Genomic DNA, 15,917 nt, shown 5'->3' on the forward strand with positions numbered 1-15,917 from the left:
GGTGTCCGTTAGCCGTGTATCCTGTAAGGAGACGGTGGAGGGGGTGAGATGCGAGCCGATAGGACGCGGGGGTACAGAGAGAAAGCGAGCGAGGGAGCGAGAGAGAGAGAGAGAGAGAGTGAGAGAGAGAGATGGAAGGAGAGAAAGAGAGAGAAGGACGAGGGAAGAGGGGGAGGGAGGGAGGGAGGAAGGGACACAAGCAGGGAAACGAGGCTCTTCGCCTCCGACATCAGACGGACGAAGACAGAACGCAACCCCTTTTCCTCTTGCCGCGCTTCCCCTTCGACCCCTTTTGTTGCTTCGCCATCCACCCCCTGCCACCGCACGTATCCAGTCCTTGCATATTAATCCTGCCCATAATTCCCACTTCCCAGTTTGGGCAACCCTTCGGCTCCGGCTACCTCGCTACCCCCGTCGAAAGAGCGAAAGGGAATCAGAATAAGCAAGGGAAAGAGGAGCCGGGAGTGGGTTCGCGGAGGGAGGGAGGGAAAGGGATATCCGCCTCCTATCGATTGGGCTTTCTTTCCGAGCCCGGCTTTTAATTGGCATTCTCTCGTGGTGAGAAAAGGAGAGAGCCTCCGAGAGATCTTCTACCCACACCACCCCACATCCCCCACACAACCACCCCTCGCGGACCGTACGTTGCTCGCCGAATGGGGAGAGACCGCCGCGATCTTTCTTGCCAGCCGAACAAATTTTTCAAATCGATCAAGCGCGAGCAAAACTTGGTCAATTTTTGGTGCCTTACTGTCCACCACATGGCCAACAGCCATAGGGCCGTAGAATGAAGAAAGAAACTTTAACCAAAATTTTAGGGCGAGATTGTCGAGTTTAATTTGATTAAAATATATTTGTCTGGCACAAACCGCCTAGTTGTGATATTTAAACAGCTTAATAAAAATAAATGATTCTCTTTGTTTCGTTACTATAACACCAACAACGGGACGGAGGTCTGACTGAAAATCTTTGGACGATCAGTTTCATTCTCTAGAGAAAATGTGAACGCTGAATTTGACTTTGCCGAAATTGCAGAAGAGAAGGTTTCTAGTACACGAAGCTGGTTTTCAAGGACTGCGAGACCAGTTTCGCTGGGGCTACTGTTAGAACGAGACTGAGAGGAATCATCTTTCGCCAAAAAGAATAAACAATGGGGGATGGTTCCGGCGTACGTCCGCTCGACCAAGAAAGGAAAGGCGACCCGCGGAGACACGCGGGGGCTACCGCGGCCATAACGATCCCTCGCGGCGCATCATTGGTGGACAGGCAACGAAAATTAATACACGAAGCAACCGGCCTCCTTGCGCACCCCCTGCGTGCCGTCGCGCACACGTACTCGTTTCCGCGGTCACGTGTGCGCGCACCCTCGCGGCACATAAGTGCGAGGAGGGCTGCGGCAGTGTGCGTGAAGATTGATTATACCGCGGGAGAGAAAATGTGATCAATAGCTCGACAAACAAAGGCCCCTCGGACGCCTGTGTATAATGCAAATAGCAAAAATCACGGTACCCACCGAAAGGGGGGCGGGAGGGGGTGAGAGTGGGTGGCGACGGCGATGGGCGATGCTTGTTGGTGGTGGTGGTGGTGGTCGGCGATACTGTTGGTAGTGGTGGCTGGGAGCAGAGGGTTGAAGGAGATGATCGACGGTCAAGAAACAATGGCAACGCGCGCCGGCTACTTGGATCCTCGCTCGACACGGTCCCCATTTCTCGAACCCTCTCGCTCGACTTCTCACCCCTGACGCCTTCGGCTCCGGTTTAATTTGCATACGGCCGATCATGTCTTCCGGCCCGGCTCACCTTCCTCCTGGCCACTATGCCTCGCGACCATCGATCAAGCCTCGGTTGTTTTTACCCCCCTTAGAACACTTCCCCCTCCTCCTCCTCCTCCTCGTTGCCCTCGAACCCCCCGACCGGATCATCCCCCTTCGTGGTCACTGGCCGTGCACTAGCACCGATGATGCCCCCCCCCGTCCTCCCCTTTCTCCCGAGGATCCCGTTAACGAGGGCCGTTTCTTCTATCGATGACATTGTTCCGACCCGGAGAACGTGAACTTTGCTCCGGGGGGGATGGGGACCCGGGGCTGAAGTGATGAACGGCGTGACATGATTACCGGTTTTTAAAAAGAGGGGCTTGTTTCAGCTGACTCGATGGAAAAAAGGCTAGAGGCGGCGCGGCGGCGTGGAGCGGGAGAAATGTACCTTGCAGACTCGCGAATTAATTGGGCGCTGTCTAAGCCCGGCACATTAATACATCCCCCACTGTTTATCATCCTCGGACTACTTTATTCGCTCCTTGTCGAAATTCTATGTTCATGCCTTTCGGGAAGTTGAGTTCGTACACTTAATATTTAAAATGACATTTTAACCAATGTACTAACCAGATTTGAAAAATATAGACTGTTAGATTCCGATCGAGTCAAACGTGTGAAATAAAAATGAATGCAACATGTAAATATGTCCAATAAATATGTCAATAAACGAACTTAGCAGACTATATGTACAGAAGGGGTTGAGCCGGAGCGTGCACGCGCGGCGAGCGTAGGTGGCGGGCGATAGTTGGTCAGGCAAAAAGCCCAAAAGGGATCGAAGGAGAGAAAAATAGAGGAAACCGACGATGCATCGGAGCGGTTACACGGCCCCTCCCCCTCGATAAAACCGGAAAAGGAGAGCGGAAGAACGGGCATGGGTGAACGATACGCCACAATAGTAATAACCCGTTCCCTATCTCGTTAATCTTACTTTTTCCCCCACTCGAAATTTTCCCAAGAAAAGATCGACGGAATTTCCGACTCGAGCATTTTTCCCCTCTTTCCACTCTCTGTTCCCGTATTTTTTTTTGGTCTTTTCGCGTTGGGAACATATCGGGTCCAACCCCCAACCACCCCCCTCCCCTCCGGCGCGCGGCGGTTCTCCGCATCTTCGACCGAGCCCGTACTTTTCATTACCCGCGACATATCGGCCAGACAGATTGAATAATCCGAACGCGAGACAAAAAACAAAAGTTTATGATCCCCTGTCCGCGGAATATCTCTATTCAGCGACGATGCCATAGGCTGGCCTGAGATCTGGGGCAAGATCGAAATCCAATATGGAGAGCGGCTCTCGCGCGCTCGGCCACGGCAGCAATCGAGGGCCACGGGTTTTACGGACGACTCCGGGGGACATTAAATTTAACGAATCCGCGGACAGAACGAAACGTGCTCGTTGATATTATCGATGCACGCCGGAGCCTCTCGGCTTCTAGTGGCCTCCCCGGTCAAATTGAGTTTCTGCCCGGCTATTTACCGAGAACCGTTCCAACGTCTGTCGCATCGGATCCCTATCAATGGCTTTTGGGAACAATTAGGACACCGATAAAAATTATTCCGTCACCGGCCGTACAATCATTCCCTAATATCCCAATTCCTCTTGATTACTGCCCACAATTATACGTACTCCACCCAAAAGGAAAATTATTCCATCACATTCTTCCCCGATCGATATCCTCTTGGTCCCCTGCACTGTTTCATGAATAAAAATTCCTCTTATCAAAGAAACAGTTGTCCTTCAATCAAAACGAACTACATCTTAGTAACGCAAGCATGAAGAATTAAAAGAACGTACAGTACCGAAGAATCGTAAAAGGGAATGAATTTTCACAGAAATTTGCAAGAGCTAATACAAATGCAGTGCATTAATAAATGATACGGTACAGAAGGATTTCGGCGATTCCGGCGTCAGGTTTGAACGATTTCCCATTCGAATAGCAATAATCGATACAGATTATCCGGATTTTCGTAAGAATTCCATCCCCGATACCTCGAAAATAGCTTCGTTTCGTTGATCGCCGCACTTACAGGATAAGTTGGACGATATCGACACGCTGTTAATTCCAGCTGTCCTTCCTCTCAGCTTCGTCCGCAAAGCGATAACCTACCCCATTGCTAATGGCGGACATTATTACGAGCAACTTCGAGAACTTACCCTCTCCCCTGCAACCCCACCTCACCGCCACACACCGCCCCTCGCCTCTTGTTTCCCCGCCGACCCCCGCCGACAACGGCGACGTCGAACGATTTCCACGTGTATAGAACGCCGATGCGTACTTATCTGCAAACCATGCCCCGTCGCTCGTGTGATCGAAACACGGGGCAAAGTAACTTATTGTTAGAGTCGCGGCAGGTGTGTATCGATTGCGAATAAAACGGAGGACAACTGACAGGTAGCTGACCCTGGTGAATAAATTAGAAACTGGAAATCGTTGTCATTCTATCAAGGATCTTCGATCTGTCCCGCCGGCGCTGGTAATGATCTGCTAGTGTGCTAGAGTCTGAACGCCGACCCTCGAATTTTTATTCTCTTTCGGTTCATCAATTTTTATATATTCTTTTGATTTACCGAAGCGTTCGGAATTTTGTCAAATAAGTGGGTCGTGCTGAGAGATAAAGGACTGATAAAATTCATTCAAAAGTTGCAGCTTATTAAGATGGTGTAGGGTGGTTGTTGACCCACAAATTTTTGGTCAACGATTTCCAGTTTGCGAACTGCTTTCAATAGAATTTAATGCGATTTTGATTTACTCTGGAAAATCACATTTTATTGGATTCTGCTTTCTCAAGAACACGAGGATGTGATCTCTGTTTATTTCATAAATGGCAATTAAAGCAAAAATATCTGAAAAAGGTTGGAATAAATGATGCAGAACCATTCGAATTATTTCTCTGTCGTTTCTCGTCATGTGCGCAATCTATTCTCGAGCATCGAATTACTATTGGAAGAGTCGCTTAAGGGTTGCAACGGCAGGAGATTCGTGGGTAGGTCATTAAAAAAATTGATCCCCCACTGCATCGATAAAAAATGAGCGCATGTCTCTAAGAAGAATCCAGGTGACAGTCGATCCCTCGGAGATCCGAAACAAGTTTTAAAAATTGACCGGAGCGTGGAAAGCGCGGCGAGATCGCGATAAGCCCTGATGAAATTTCCAGTTCTATGCGAAACATCCCCCGCATCGTATTTCCTCGTGGGCAGGAGAAAAGGGGAGGCGAAAGAGAAAGAGAAGAAAACGGGCGCAACGGGAGAGTTTGTCAAACAGCGTTGGGGGGATGGAAAAAAAAACAAACGAGTAATCGTTTTTCCGATCCGTCGCTCACACCGGCGCACACGAGCGGCCGGATCTTTCGGTGCACGGCCGGAGGCGTGAATTCCGCGGAATTGCAGCTTTGCTCCTCAATTAACCTCCCCCCGGAAAAAAAGGATGATGCCTAACCAGGGGAAACAATTGATACGATCTCGTTCGCATCGGCGTTGCACCGTGCGAAACGCATTCAGCTTTAAAATCGTTCGCCTGTCTCCTTGCTGTTGGCTTTCGCCACCCCCGTAGCCTCTCGCTACCGATATTTTCGTAGCCGGTTCACCGGTGACACGTGGATAGGCTCCGGAATCGAAACTTTCGAGCACTCGCGATTCACGCCCACGACGATTACACACACACTCTCTCTCTCATCCCCTCCCAACCTACCCTGTTCTCGTCAGCGGCCACCCTCTCTGTTCACCTCGTTGATTCGAAGAACCACCCCCGGTGGTTCGTAGTGTTGCGTATCTTCCCGGAGATAAAAAATACGGGAATAATCACGCGGGAATATTGGCTCGTATCGATGACACGCTTTTCCGAGTTCCTCCGCTTCCTGTTCCGGGAGGGCTGGAAACGCAGAGCAATTTTGCGCGTTGCTGGTTTATCGAGCACCGTTCGAACTCGATAGCAATTTTTTATTTTAGAGGAGCACATCGACCACGTCCATCCTGCGGCTACTGTTTCCTTACCCCGTTAGGAGTTGTCGGTCTGCACGAATCGTTGCGGTGGATTTTCTCGAAATTTTTTTTTTTGTAAGTTGATCCTGACCGAGTACGTTCTACGATTTCTCCGTTGTAGAACTACTTTTTGCCGTCTGAACTTTATCGTGGATTGACGCGAATCGATAGTTCCGCGGAGTTTTCATTAGGCGAGGCGCATGATACGCATTTGCATATCCGCGGTAATAATCAGAGACGCTCCGTGACGACAGTTCGGTCGATCACGGCCATCATAAATTATTAACAAAGCACGATCAATGGATAATAGGCGGGCCCTGTTGCTACAAGGATTCTAATATTACGTGTAACTATGACGGGAATAATAGCGCACCGCGGATATCTCCGCATCTACAACTGCGTCACTTTCATTCTATCATTTCTATCGAATCAAGAACCCCTTCTCTTTATGCAAAGAGAATTTTATTCTTCGGTTATTTAGGAAAACTAACTTAACGGTAGCTTGATCAGAATAATTGACGAATCTTTGTGAGTTTCCTGCGTTTCACACAGATCTTATTTATTTTATTCGTAGAAACAAATCAGAGTCATTAATTAGAGTCTGCACCTTAGACTATAATTTAGTTCATTTCAGAACGGAGAAATTGATATTCAGTGCTATCAATTTTATGACAACCGTTTTTAAACGTATCAATAGCGCCGATCACCGGTGACCAGCGTGACAGCCATCGCGTTAACGATTAAAAACAGTTTCCGTGCGAGATGAGTAAATTGAAATTGTTTTTGTCATAGGATGCGATTGGGCGTCTCGGTGGGCAATGAACGTGAAAGTACGCCGCGCCTTACGTGCGACTTAATCCGCCGTGTAATTACATTCGGACCGGACGCGATTTAAAGTTATCCAGTCGGGCGGTCGGCCGATATCGATTCGGCCGAATCGATTCGATAAAATTAATAAAGAGCTCCTGCTAAGCTCCTTAGTCGCTGATAAACGAGCATCGAAGCGGACCGCCGGTTGGGGGGGGGCGGTTTTCGAGTGACGGAGGGGTGGAGGCAGGGGTGGCATCGGCTCCGAGGGGTAGAATGGGATTTCGTGAATGTGATTCTATATTTGTATCGACGGTAATGTAATTACGTTCATGTTCGATTTCATGACAACCGGGAACAGGCAGCGATCGGTGAACAAGGCTCCCGAATATGCTGAATATCGAACAATTACTGCTCTCGCTCGGTTTTATCGATGTCTGCTGCGAATTAATTAACATCACGAACGGCGCCGCCGCCGCCGCCGCTGCCGCTCGCGTTCGCGCGCGCGAGAAGACATCGATCGAGGGATCTTCCTCTTTCCTCGAGGACGAGGACGTTCGACGGTTCGATTAACGCGATCGTTCTCCTGTTTGCAGATCAGCCAGCTGGTCGAGGAAGTGTCCAGGTTACAGCAGAGCCTGCAACGTCTTCAAGAGACCAGCGCACAGGCGACGGCGCGGCTCGAGGAGGAGCTCGAGGCGCGCAGACAACACATCAGCAGACTGGAGAGCAAACTCGAACGACAGAGGGACTATGACGACCTGAAGCGGGAGATCAACGCGCTCAGATCGGTCGATCTCTCGCAGATCCCGACCGGCGAGCCGGGCAAGAGCCTCGAGCACCTCCTAATGGAGCGCTCGAAGGCGCTTCAGCAAACAGAGATCTTGAAACCGTCGTCCAACACCCCGGACGCACTCGGTGAGTCCATTCAAATCAATTTTTCGACGCTAGGACACACGGAGCACAGTGATGCCCTCCACCGTCTTTTCCCACGGGACCTGGATGCCCGTTTTTATCCTCGTTCACCGAACCGCGGACAAACCACGATAAAGAATATTTCGTGACACCAAATTGCAATTATTTACTACTGTACAGTTTACTAGGTAATGTGTAAATAATTTTTTTTAAAATACCTATTGATCTTAATTGCGGAAAAAAAGAGAAGGTCAGGATTTTACAGTTTTCTATCTGTGCCTATAACAAAGTGCCTTTTTAGATCTAAACTTATTTTTCTAACATCTCACGAAGAAAAATTCAAGCCGTTTGGTCTAATTAGAATGATGTTATTGCAAACGGTGTACAAGTGCTCGTTACACTGACTGTACATAAAAAGACTACGCCTTAGTCTCAAATCAGCGTGTACAGAGTAGAGCTCGTTGGTGTAGTCGCTAATCAGCTATGATGTTGATGCGACTATAAAGTGACCAGGGGAGAAAAAGAAATGTTTCGGGGCATCACTGTGCTCGAGAGACCTCGAGCTTTCCGCAAGCGACAGAGAACGTTAGGAGCATCGACTATGGTTCTCGTGGCGGTAGGTTTAGATCAGGAATTTGTCGATGACGCCGTTCGCTGTAAGCATTGTTGCGCCGGCAAGATCAAAATGGAGAGGTCGATTCCATCCATTTCGCGTGCATAGCTGGCACATTGATTCCTGCGCTAAAGCTACAATCTTCGATCCCCGAGTCTCTCTCTCTTCGAGGCTACGTCGAAGGAGCCAGTGTTGAGTAAGAATGAAAAGGACACGAGTCACGCAACGCGGACGCTTTTGTTTCGAAAGAACGAGGGATGACTGAAGGAGCTTACCGAGAGAAAAGGAACAACAAAGTAACTCTGCTTGCCACTGTGTTCGCACTTCTGTCTAACTGTAATATCTCGCTCTATCTCTCTCTCTCTCTCTTTCTCTGTCTCTGTCCCATATCTATCTCTCTATTTCTCCCCACTCTCTGTCTAACCTCTAATTCTCTTCTTCGACCATCGTCGGACCCGTCTCTCCTAATCTCCCTTTTTCTCGCCGACTCTGTCTCTGTCTCGCTATCGAGCTTCCGTCATCCTCGGTATCTCCATTCTCTTTGTCTCTCTCGTTTCATCTTTCTCTCTTTGCCTGTCTCTCCGTGATCCTCCACTGCTTCGACTGCACTTTTTTCTCGAGCTGTTCTCTCTCTCTCTCTCTCTCTCTCTCTCTCTCTCGCTGGTTACGCGCGCACAACGGCGCACATCCTTGTAGCAGGAGGTGACTAACAAAACCTGCACGTTAACCCGGACCCATGCCCCTCGCCAAAAAAAACACGTACACCACGATCATCCCCGTTTAGCCCAAACCCCATACGTCACCCCCTAGCTCCCGACTACGAGCATCTGCACACGCTGGGAAACCCGAACGTTCGCGTGAAACCGAAAAAAAAAAAAAATTAGAAAAAATAAAACGGAACTCGCGGACGAGTGATACACTGTCGATGACGATACACAATCTCGAGTGCGTTCGTTTCGTAGTTACGCGGGGAACAGAGAAAAATCGATCGCGAGTCGATCGAGAACGAGAGAGAAGCGAAAGAAAAACCAAAAAAAAAAATAAAAACACCACACCCCGCCCGGATTCCAGGCCGAAAAAACCCTTTCCGATCTCGCGACTTCTTCGAGACAATCTTCCAATATCTGTAAACGTCTACCACACAATCGTTCCACGGAGCTAAAACAGAGAACAAGCGAACCAAAAAAAAAAAAACCAGAGCGAAAGAGGAGGACAGTTCTCTCTCGAGAAAGAGAAGGCTAGGAAAAAAATAAAAGAGCACGCGACACTTTTCCTCTCGTTGGGCCACGTTGTTCCTCGTTTCTGCGGACTCGCGCGACGCAGCGTCGAAAAAGAGAGTCTCGGTCGTCGTCGTCCGCCCGTACACACGTCCATACGTCCGTACGCCCGTGCACGTCCGTCCAGGAGGAAGGAGAACGCATAGAAAACTCGCTGGTCCGAGGTCCGGATGCTGTGTCGATTCGTCGGAATACCGTTGTCCGTAGAACAGACAGGCTCACCGCCTCTCGATGTGGTGTACCGCGTGGTATCAGCTCGTGTTCACGCGGTCCCTTGTGTTTTTGGTGGTTGCAGGTGGACTATCGTCACCCCTGCAGCGCGCCTCCACCGCCTCGCCCCACGGGGTCGGGGGTGTTCCGCCTTCGTCCCACGTGCCCTCCCAGCAACCACCACCACCGCCCCCAGCAGCAGTTTCCCTCCCGCCGCGGTCCACTCCTACACCCTCTTCAGCGACCTCGACCACGTCCAGCCTCCTGTTCCCACCCCCTCTCCAGAACGTCGAGACGTTCGGCTCTTTCCTTGGCGAGGAGATCGTCGCCAACTGGAGGCGGACGTTGGAGAGGTCCATCATGAATCAACAGCAGCAGCAGCAGCAACAACAACAGCAACAGCAACAACAGCAGCAGCAGCAGCAGCAACAACAACAACAGCAACAACAGCAGCAGCAACCACAGCAAACCACGCCTCTGAACCAACTGGTTCAGCAGCAGCAACAACTGCAACAAGCTCAGCCGTTGATCGGCCTCCATCCGCCGACGAGTACCAGCAGCATGAACCATCTACCGTCGCCCACAGATCCGTCGTCCAGCTCCAACACGCCGGCCAAGTCGAACACCCCGCTAGGAACCACTCCACTGAGTTGCCTTGACGCGGCCGAGAAGGCGCCCACGCCAGTCTCCGGCCACGAAACGCCCGCGCCGCCCACGCCGTCGTCCACCACCGCGTTAACATCACCCCCGAGCTTTCAACCACCCACCACGATCATCGAGACCGCCTCCTCGGCCTCGGTCAACGGTGGCAGCGTGATCCCCGCCGTCCCGACGGCGCCGCCGCCGAAAAGCCCGGCCGACCAGGAGTCCTGTCACAACAACAACAACAGCCACCACCTGGCGAACAACAACATCGGCGGACTGAGCGTGCTGGACACCCTGAAGAGCCCGTTTCGCTTCGACGACAGGACGCACCCGTTCCGATTCGGCGACGAGTTCGGCGCCGCCGGTATGGCCGGTCGTCTAGGCGAGTCGTTGATACCGAAGGGCGACCCGATGGAGGCAAGGCTGCAGGAGATGCTCAGATACAACATGGACAAGTACGCGTCGCAGAACCTCGACACGCTCCACATAGCCAGGAGGGTCCGCGAGCTGCTGTCGATACACAACATCGGTCAAAGGCTGTTTGCCAAGTACGTCCTCGGTCTTAGCCAGGGAACGGTCAGCGAGCTGCTGAGCAAACCGAAACCCTGGGACAAACTGACGGAAAAAGGCCGCGACAGCTACCGGAAGATGCACGGCTGGGCTTGCGACGAGAACGCTGTTATGCTGTTGAAATCCCTGATACCCAAGAAAGGTGAGTACCAACGCTGTCACTCTTTCACTCTCTCTCTCTCTCTCTTTCTCTCTCTCTCTTTCTCTCTCTCTCTCTCTCTCTCTCTCTCTCTCTCCAGTTCTCCCGCCATTGAGGATCTGCGAATCACTTCTGTCCTAGCGGGGAAGAGCGAACGTCCGAGTCGAGACGGGATCCACTAATTACTCGTTGCAACTCGTTCATGTTTATTCGATCTCTGGGATGAGATCTTTCAGTTTGAGATTTTGTTGTTGTCATGTCGTTGATGTTCTAGAGGATAGAACGAGTAATTAGGCCCGTTAGATCCATCGAAGAGTCATCCACGGATCCCATTGTTCAAACGCTTGATCCCGTTGATGATTCTCCCGTTGGTCGACGATGGACCGTTTCAGCTTCGCCGCCACGATCAATTTACCGTACGACTCCTACAGAATTATTTTCTGCCTCGCACTGCCAATAATCTGTTCTGCCGAAACCACTAACCAATCAGCTGTCAGTTAACTATATTTTTCGGCTGTCTAATACGGGGTGTCACTGGTGTCTCTGTTTGGCCTAACTCTGCCGCGGAGGAGGACGCGTTGCGTACTGCAAACAAAACCGGAGGTCCCATCCCTCTAGAACGCGGAATCTGGATCTCGTTCGAGGACGGAGAATCGATCCTCGAGGTAGCCATGCGTTGGTGACGTCGTGAGCTTTCGAACATCACTCACATGTGTACCTTTAGACTAGAGCAGGATTTTCTCTAGAATTACTCGCAAACAAGATAACACGTTGTTCCGGATATAATTTGTCCATCGGCCGATTCATAGTTCGTGCAAGCGTTATTTTTAACGCGATCGGCGAGGAACAAGGCTGTTTCCAAATTTATGAATCGCGAGCGTTACAGGCGACTGCGCAACAGGCTGCTTCGAATCGCATGCTGCCACGTACACGTGCCGATGTTCGACATGATTGTGGAACATTATGCAACAAACACAGGCTCGATTTTTAGGTTGTGCCGCTTACTTAAAGTGCTGGGAAACAACCCAGATAATTCGCCTGCGAATACGAATCTGCAGGTGAAACAACACGCGATGGCTGTAACGGAAGTGGTTGCAGCATCTTAATTTAATTTTCTACAGCTACAGAGCATTAACGATGTTAATCAACTATAGGTTCAACAAATTTCAATCGCCATGGGATGATCTTCAACCCAATAAAACCGAAACTTCTATGAGGAGGTGCTCTTTCGTTCGGTCTCGAAGACCAACAAAATTCCACTGTTTTTTTTTTAATTCTGAAGCTGGATCGAACGAAGATCGAAGCTCCCTCGATCCGCCATGATAAATAGAACCGAAGAGGATTCGACGCGTGCGAGGCGAACGGCGCGAAGACGACGGCTGATCTCGTCTTTAATAATCTTAATTAAATTATTCAGCCAGTTGGCGCGGCCCGCTATCGATTGTTCGCTGCGTTTGGCAGCCATATTGTTTAGACTAATAGCTCTCTGGAGTAGGAAACTGGGGATGAGTTCTAGGCAAGGGTGCGATACATACAGGGCGAAAGGGGGATGAGAAGGAGGGAAGCGGGTGGAAAGGAAGCAGGGTTCAAGAGAGAGAGCGCAGACGTTCGTAGATCCGGCCGCACTTATCGCGAAGGTAATTTACACTTTCGCTAAATTGCCGAGGGATCGCGAAATTGTTCTCGTTGAAACCGTTGCGACAATCTTGGCTCGTTGCTTCGGCCGGCCTCGCGATCTCGCGACGGAATTGATCGCGATCGTGCTCGGAGATGCGGCACGATCGATCCCTACCTCCGCCGACGCTGCGGAATGTATTTGCACAGTTGCAAAACGGATGTCTGCGGATTTTAAGACCTTAACACATTATCTACCAGCGAGTATTTCGCAATTCTTGAAAGTCCGCATTCTATTCTTAAGGATTATTTAATCGACTCTGCAGCGTTACTTTGCAACAACTCATCCCTAATAATAATTTAGATATGGAGTGATGAAAGCCTTCGCAAAAGTTAATTCCTCTCAAAATTATTTTTATATTTTCGGAGCTAGCGATCATGGGATTCTTAAAAATATCATCTACTCAGTTACTAAGGAATAATTGAAATTAGTAGCTATTCGATTATGTTGCATTAAACGATGAAGATCAAGACGTCCTGAAAGGAACCGTCTGTTTTCTGGGTGTTAATGGGAGAGATGAGATTCTGACTGAAGTTTGTCGGATTTAACAAGTTGTGGGTTCAGAGGAGCGTTTTGTTGGATTTTGATGCGGCTTCGGTTGGCGGACAAAGTGTTAAATCTGTTGACACGATCGAACGGTCCCCGGACTGGGTCACCCGAATCGCGAGCGGCCCTTCGACGCTAAATCACGGAGGCACGCGGGCGGCAATCGCAAGAATGAAACTGGCGATAAACAGACTTGGACCGGTACCAACTATCTTTATTATGGTAATCTGGTGGTGCGTTGCACTTGGACCGGCCGCGTTCAGATCGATTGTGTTGCGCCGCTCGCGGGCAATAATAAACGCCGAGGATACGGTTCCCGGTGAACACCGATGGACACGATCCAGATACGTGTTTTGTCGTGGAATTAACCGAAGGATTTTTGCGAAACCCTCGAATACTTCTGATGGAAAATCTCGATTGTTCGCGCACGACACGGATCGTTCCAGAACTGTCACAGATATTTCCGGAACGCGATACTCTGTCAGATTCGAGACTAGAGGAAAAATCTTTAATAATCGACTAACCTAGAAATCGCCGGCAACAGTTTTGCAAATTAGCAACGACGAAGCGCGCGGACACTTATTATTAGAGTGCGAAAACGTTCGTGCGGAACGTTTAAAGAAACAGCAAAAATAGAACGAAACGGCATTAAATCAATCATGGCGTTTTGAAATATTTCGCAGAGTTTTATGCGCCGCGAGAGTATAGCGCTCACGGTCTAGTTATTAATCATTCTTTGCTCGCATCGCTGCGGATTTTGGAGCCAGGAAATATTTCGGGAATCGTCCGAGCGGATGAATTTTTAAAAGCCTGGCAGCAGCGCGAGGGAATAAGAGAAACAATTACATTAATTTCGTTCGGTCAAGTACTAATTTTACTAAACATCCGAAAATTCGACCACCACTGTGAAATACATACAACAATGCTCGGAACGCGTAAAAGAGCGAGGCAAAGTTTATCGAGCGCAGGTTCCACGCGGTGGTTTTTCGAAGCTCGATGAAAGATAATTATGTTTTAATGAAAACCGCATCAGGATGATAAATAAAACGGCGATCTCGCGCCTGCGAATCGCGGGGAATTTATCGGGCAGCCGTTTTCCCGCGGAAAGTCGGTTAATTGCCGTCGATATTGACCGAGACGATTGCAGCGGTGCATTCTTTCTCGGTTCGATGCCGATGCCGGTTTTCGGCCGCGTTGGTCGCTCGATCGTGGATCATTCTTGATCGAACCGCCCTTCGGAAACCGCTTTAACATCGGGACGCGCGAGCGCGCGGACACGATAGCCCGTAGGACTCTAATTGTTTGATTATAATTGCAAAGTTGTTCCACCGCGTGGCTTGAAATATGCTTGTTATTTCCTCTTCGCCGGATAAATAAATGGGATATAAAGCGCACAGAACCGGAACGCGCGCGGTTTGATTTTCAAACCGGGGATCCGTTCGATGTATCGCTCGTTAAATCGTTGAAATAATTCTCTCGCCCGTCGAGCTCTCGGGCTGGCGAGGCGACGAGGACGCGAGAGAAAAAAAAAAGAATGAGAGACGACAGAGGAGAGTTCTCGTTTCGAAACCGCGAAAAAATGTTGCAATTAGGAGATCGAACATGGAATTATAGCCGAACCACATAATTAACGCTTGATCGTAACGTTCATTGACCCAATCCGCGGGAGATAGCGTTATCAGCGGGTGATTATGATTTCGAAATCCAGCTCGGCACCGATGAAAGAGTAAGGGGACTCGACGACGTTCGAGGATTCGTCAATGAACCGGCTCACTCTCTCTCTCTACTCGATGATCATTGCGTGGAATCAGTATCGACGATCGTTCCCCTAACAACTCCTCGACCGGTTGAAATCCCGCGCAGGCGCCTCCATTCTGTTTTTATTATTCCACGGTTCGATTGTTTAATTGAGCGGAAGCGCGTCTCTGATCAACTCTCCGAAAGAAACCACTGAAACCAATTCCTGTTTCTTCGATTCTCAAACTGGAAATACCATTCTCCATCCGGTGGCGTTTCCAATTTACGTATTCATTAGATAACAAGATCGATTACGTGCTCTTCAAGAGAGGCGGTAATTATTTTGGAAAAACGTGGCACACTTTTGATCGATTCTTTAAAGACTTTTAGGCAGCCACGGGTGGCTAAAGTCTTTTTATGCAGATCAATAAATTCTCTTTTTGCTTGAACGCGAGAGTTTCAATTTGCAATTCCACTGAAAGTTAATGGCTCGTGCTGCCTTTTGAATTTAAATCCGGTCCCGATCGTCTGGATTTTTAAGCCGGTCGGCGGCAGAACGAGTATTTTTCTGGAAAAATCCGTATCCGTCGAGCGCGCCGAATTTCGTCGTTAATTAGGTGTTCCCGCGACTAATTCAAAGAAGGAACCCCGACAGCGCAGACAGCGCTCGCGTATCTCACCGTCAATTAAACAAGCTATATGCAGCCACGCACGTCTTGCGCGTGTGGAGGAGAAAGAGCCACGCACACGTCCGCCACGCGAAAGTGTTACGTTCATTAGCGGGGCCACTCCGGTTCATATACCGATTTTATCAGATTTTCTGTGCCGGTCGTATACTTCCATCTACCGATGCTCCCTGCTCCCCCTTATGCGCCGTCCGAGGCCTTGAAAATTGCAGGATGCTACGGTAAACGAATAATGTTTCACCCTCAAGATAAACTCTCTCTTTAAATATTCCTCGATGACAATTCAATTTCAATTTACCCGGCGCACATGC

The 15,917-nt window shown here is 49.6% G+C and overlaps 1 protein-coding gene across 5 annotated transcripts in view; it reads left to right on the forward strand.

The window, feature by feature from the left end:
* The window catches only part of Cut (homeobox protein, cut), a 133,505-nt gene that overhangs the window by 106,512 nt on the left and 11,076 nt on the right, over positions 1-15,917 (forward strand). For all 5 annotated transcript variants that reach the window (XM_076789850.1, XM_076789845.1, XM_076789849.1 and 2 more), the window contains exons 4-5: positions 7,190-7,511; positions 9,694-10,965. In XM_076789850.1, coding sequence (XP_076645965.1) covers positions 7,190-7,511; positions 9,694-10,965 — 1,594 coding nt within the window. The remainder of the gene's footprint in view (positions 1-7,189; positions 7,512-9,693; positions 10,966-15,917) is intronic.

The sequence above is a fragment of the Halictus rubicundus genome, chromosome 6 (assembly GCF_050948215.1).
Source record: "Halictus rubicundus isolate RS-2024b chromosome 6, iyHalRubi1_principal, whole genome shotgun sequence".
Taxonomy (NCBI): Eukaryota; Metazoa; Arthropoda; class Insecta; order Hymenoptera; family Halictidae; genus Halictus; species Halictus rubicundus.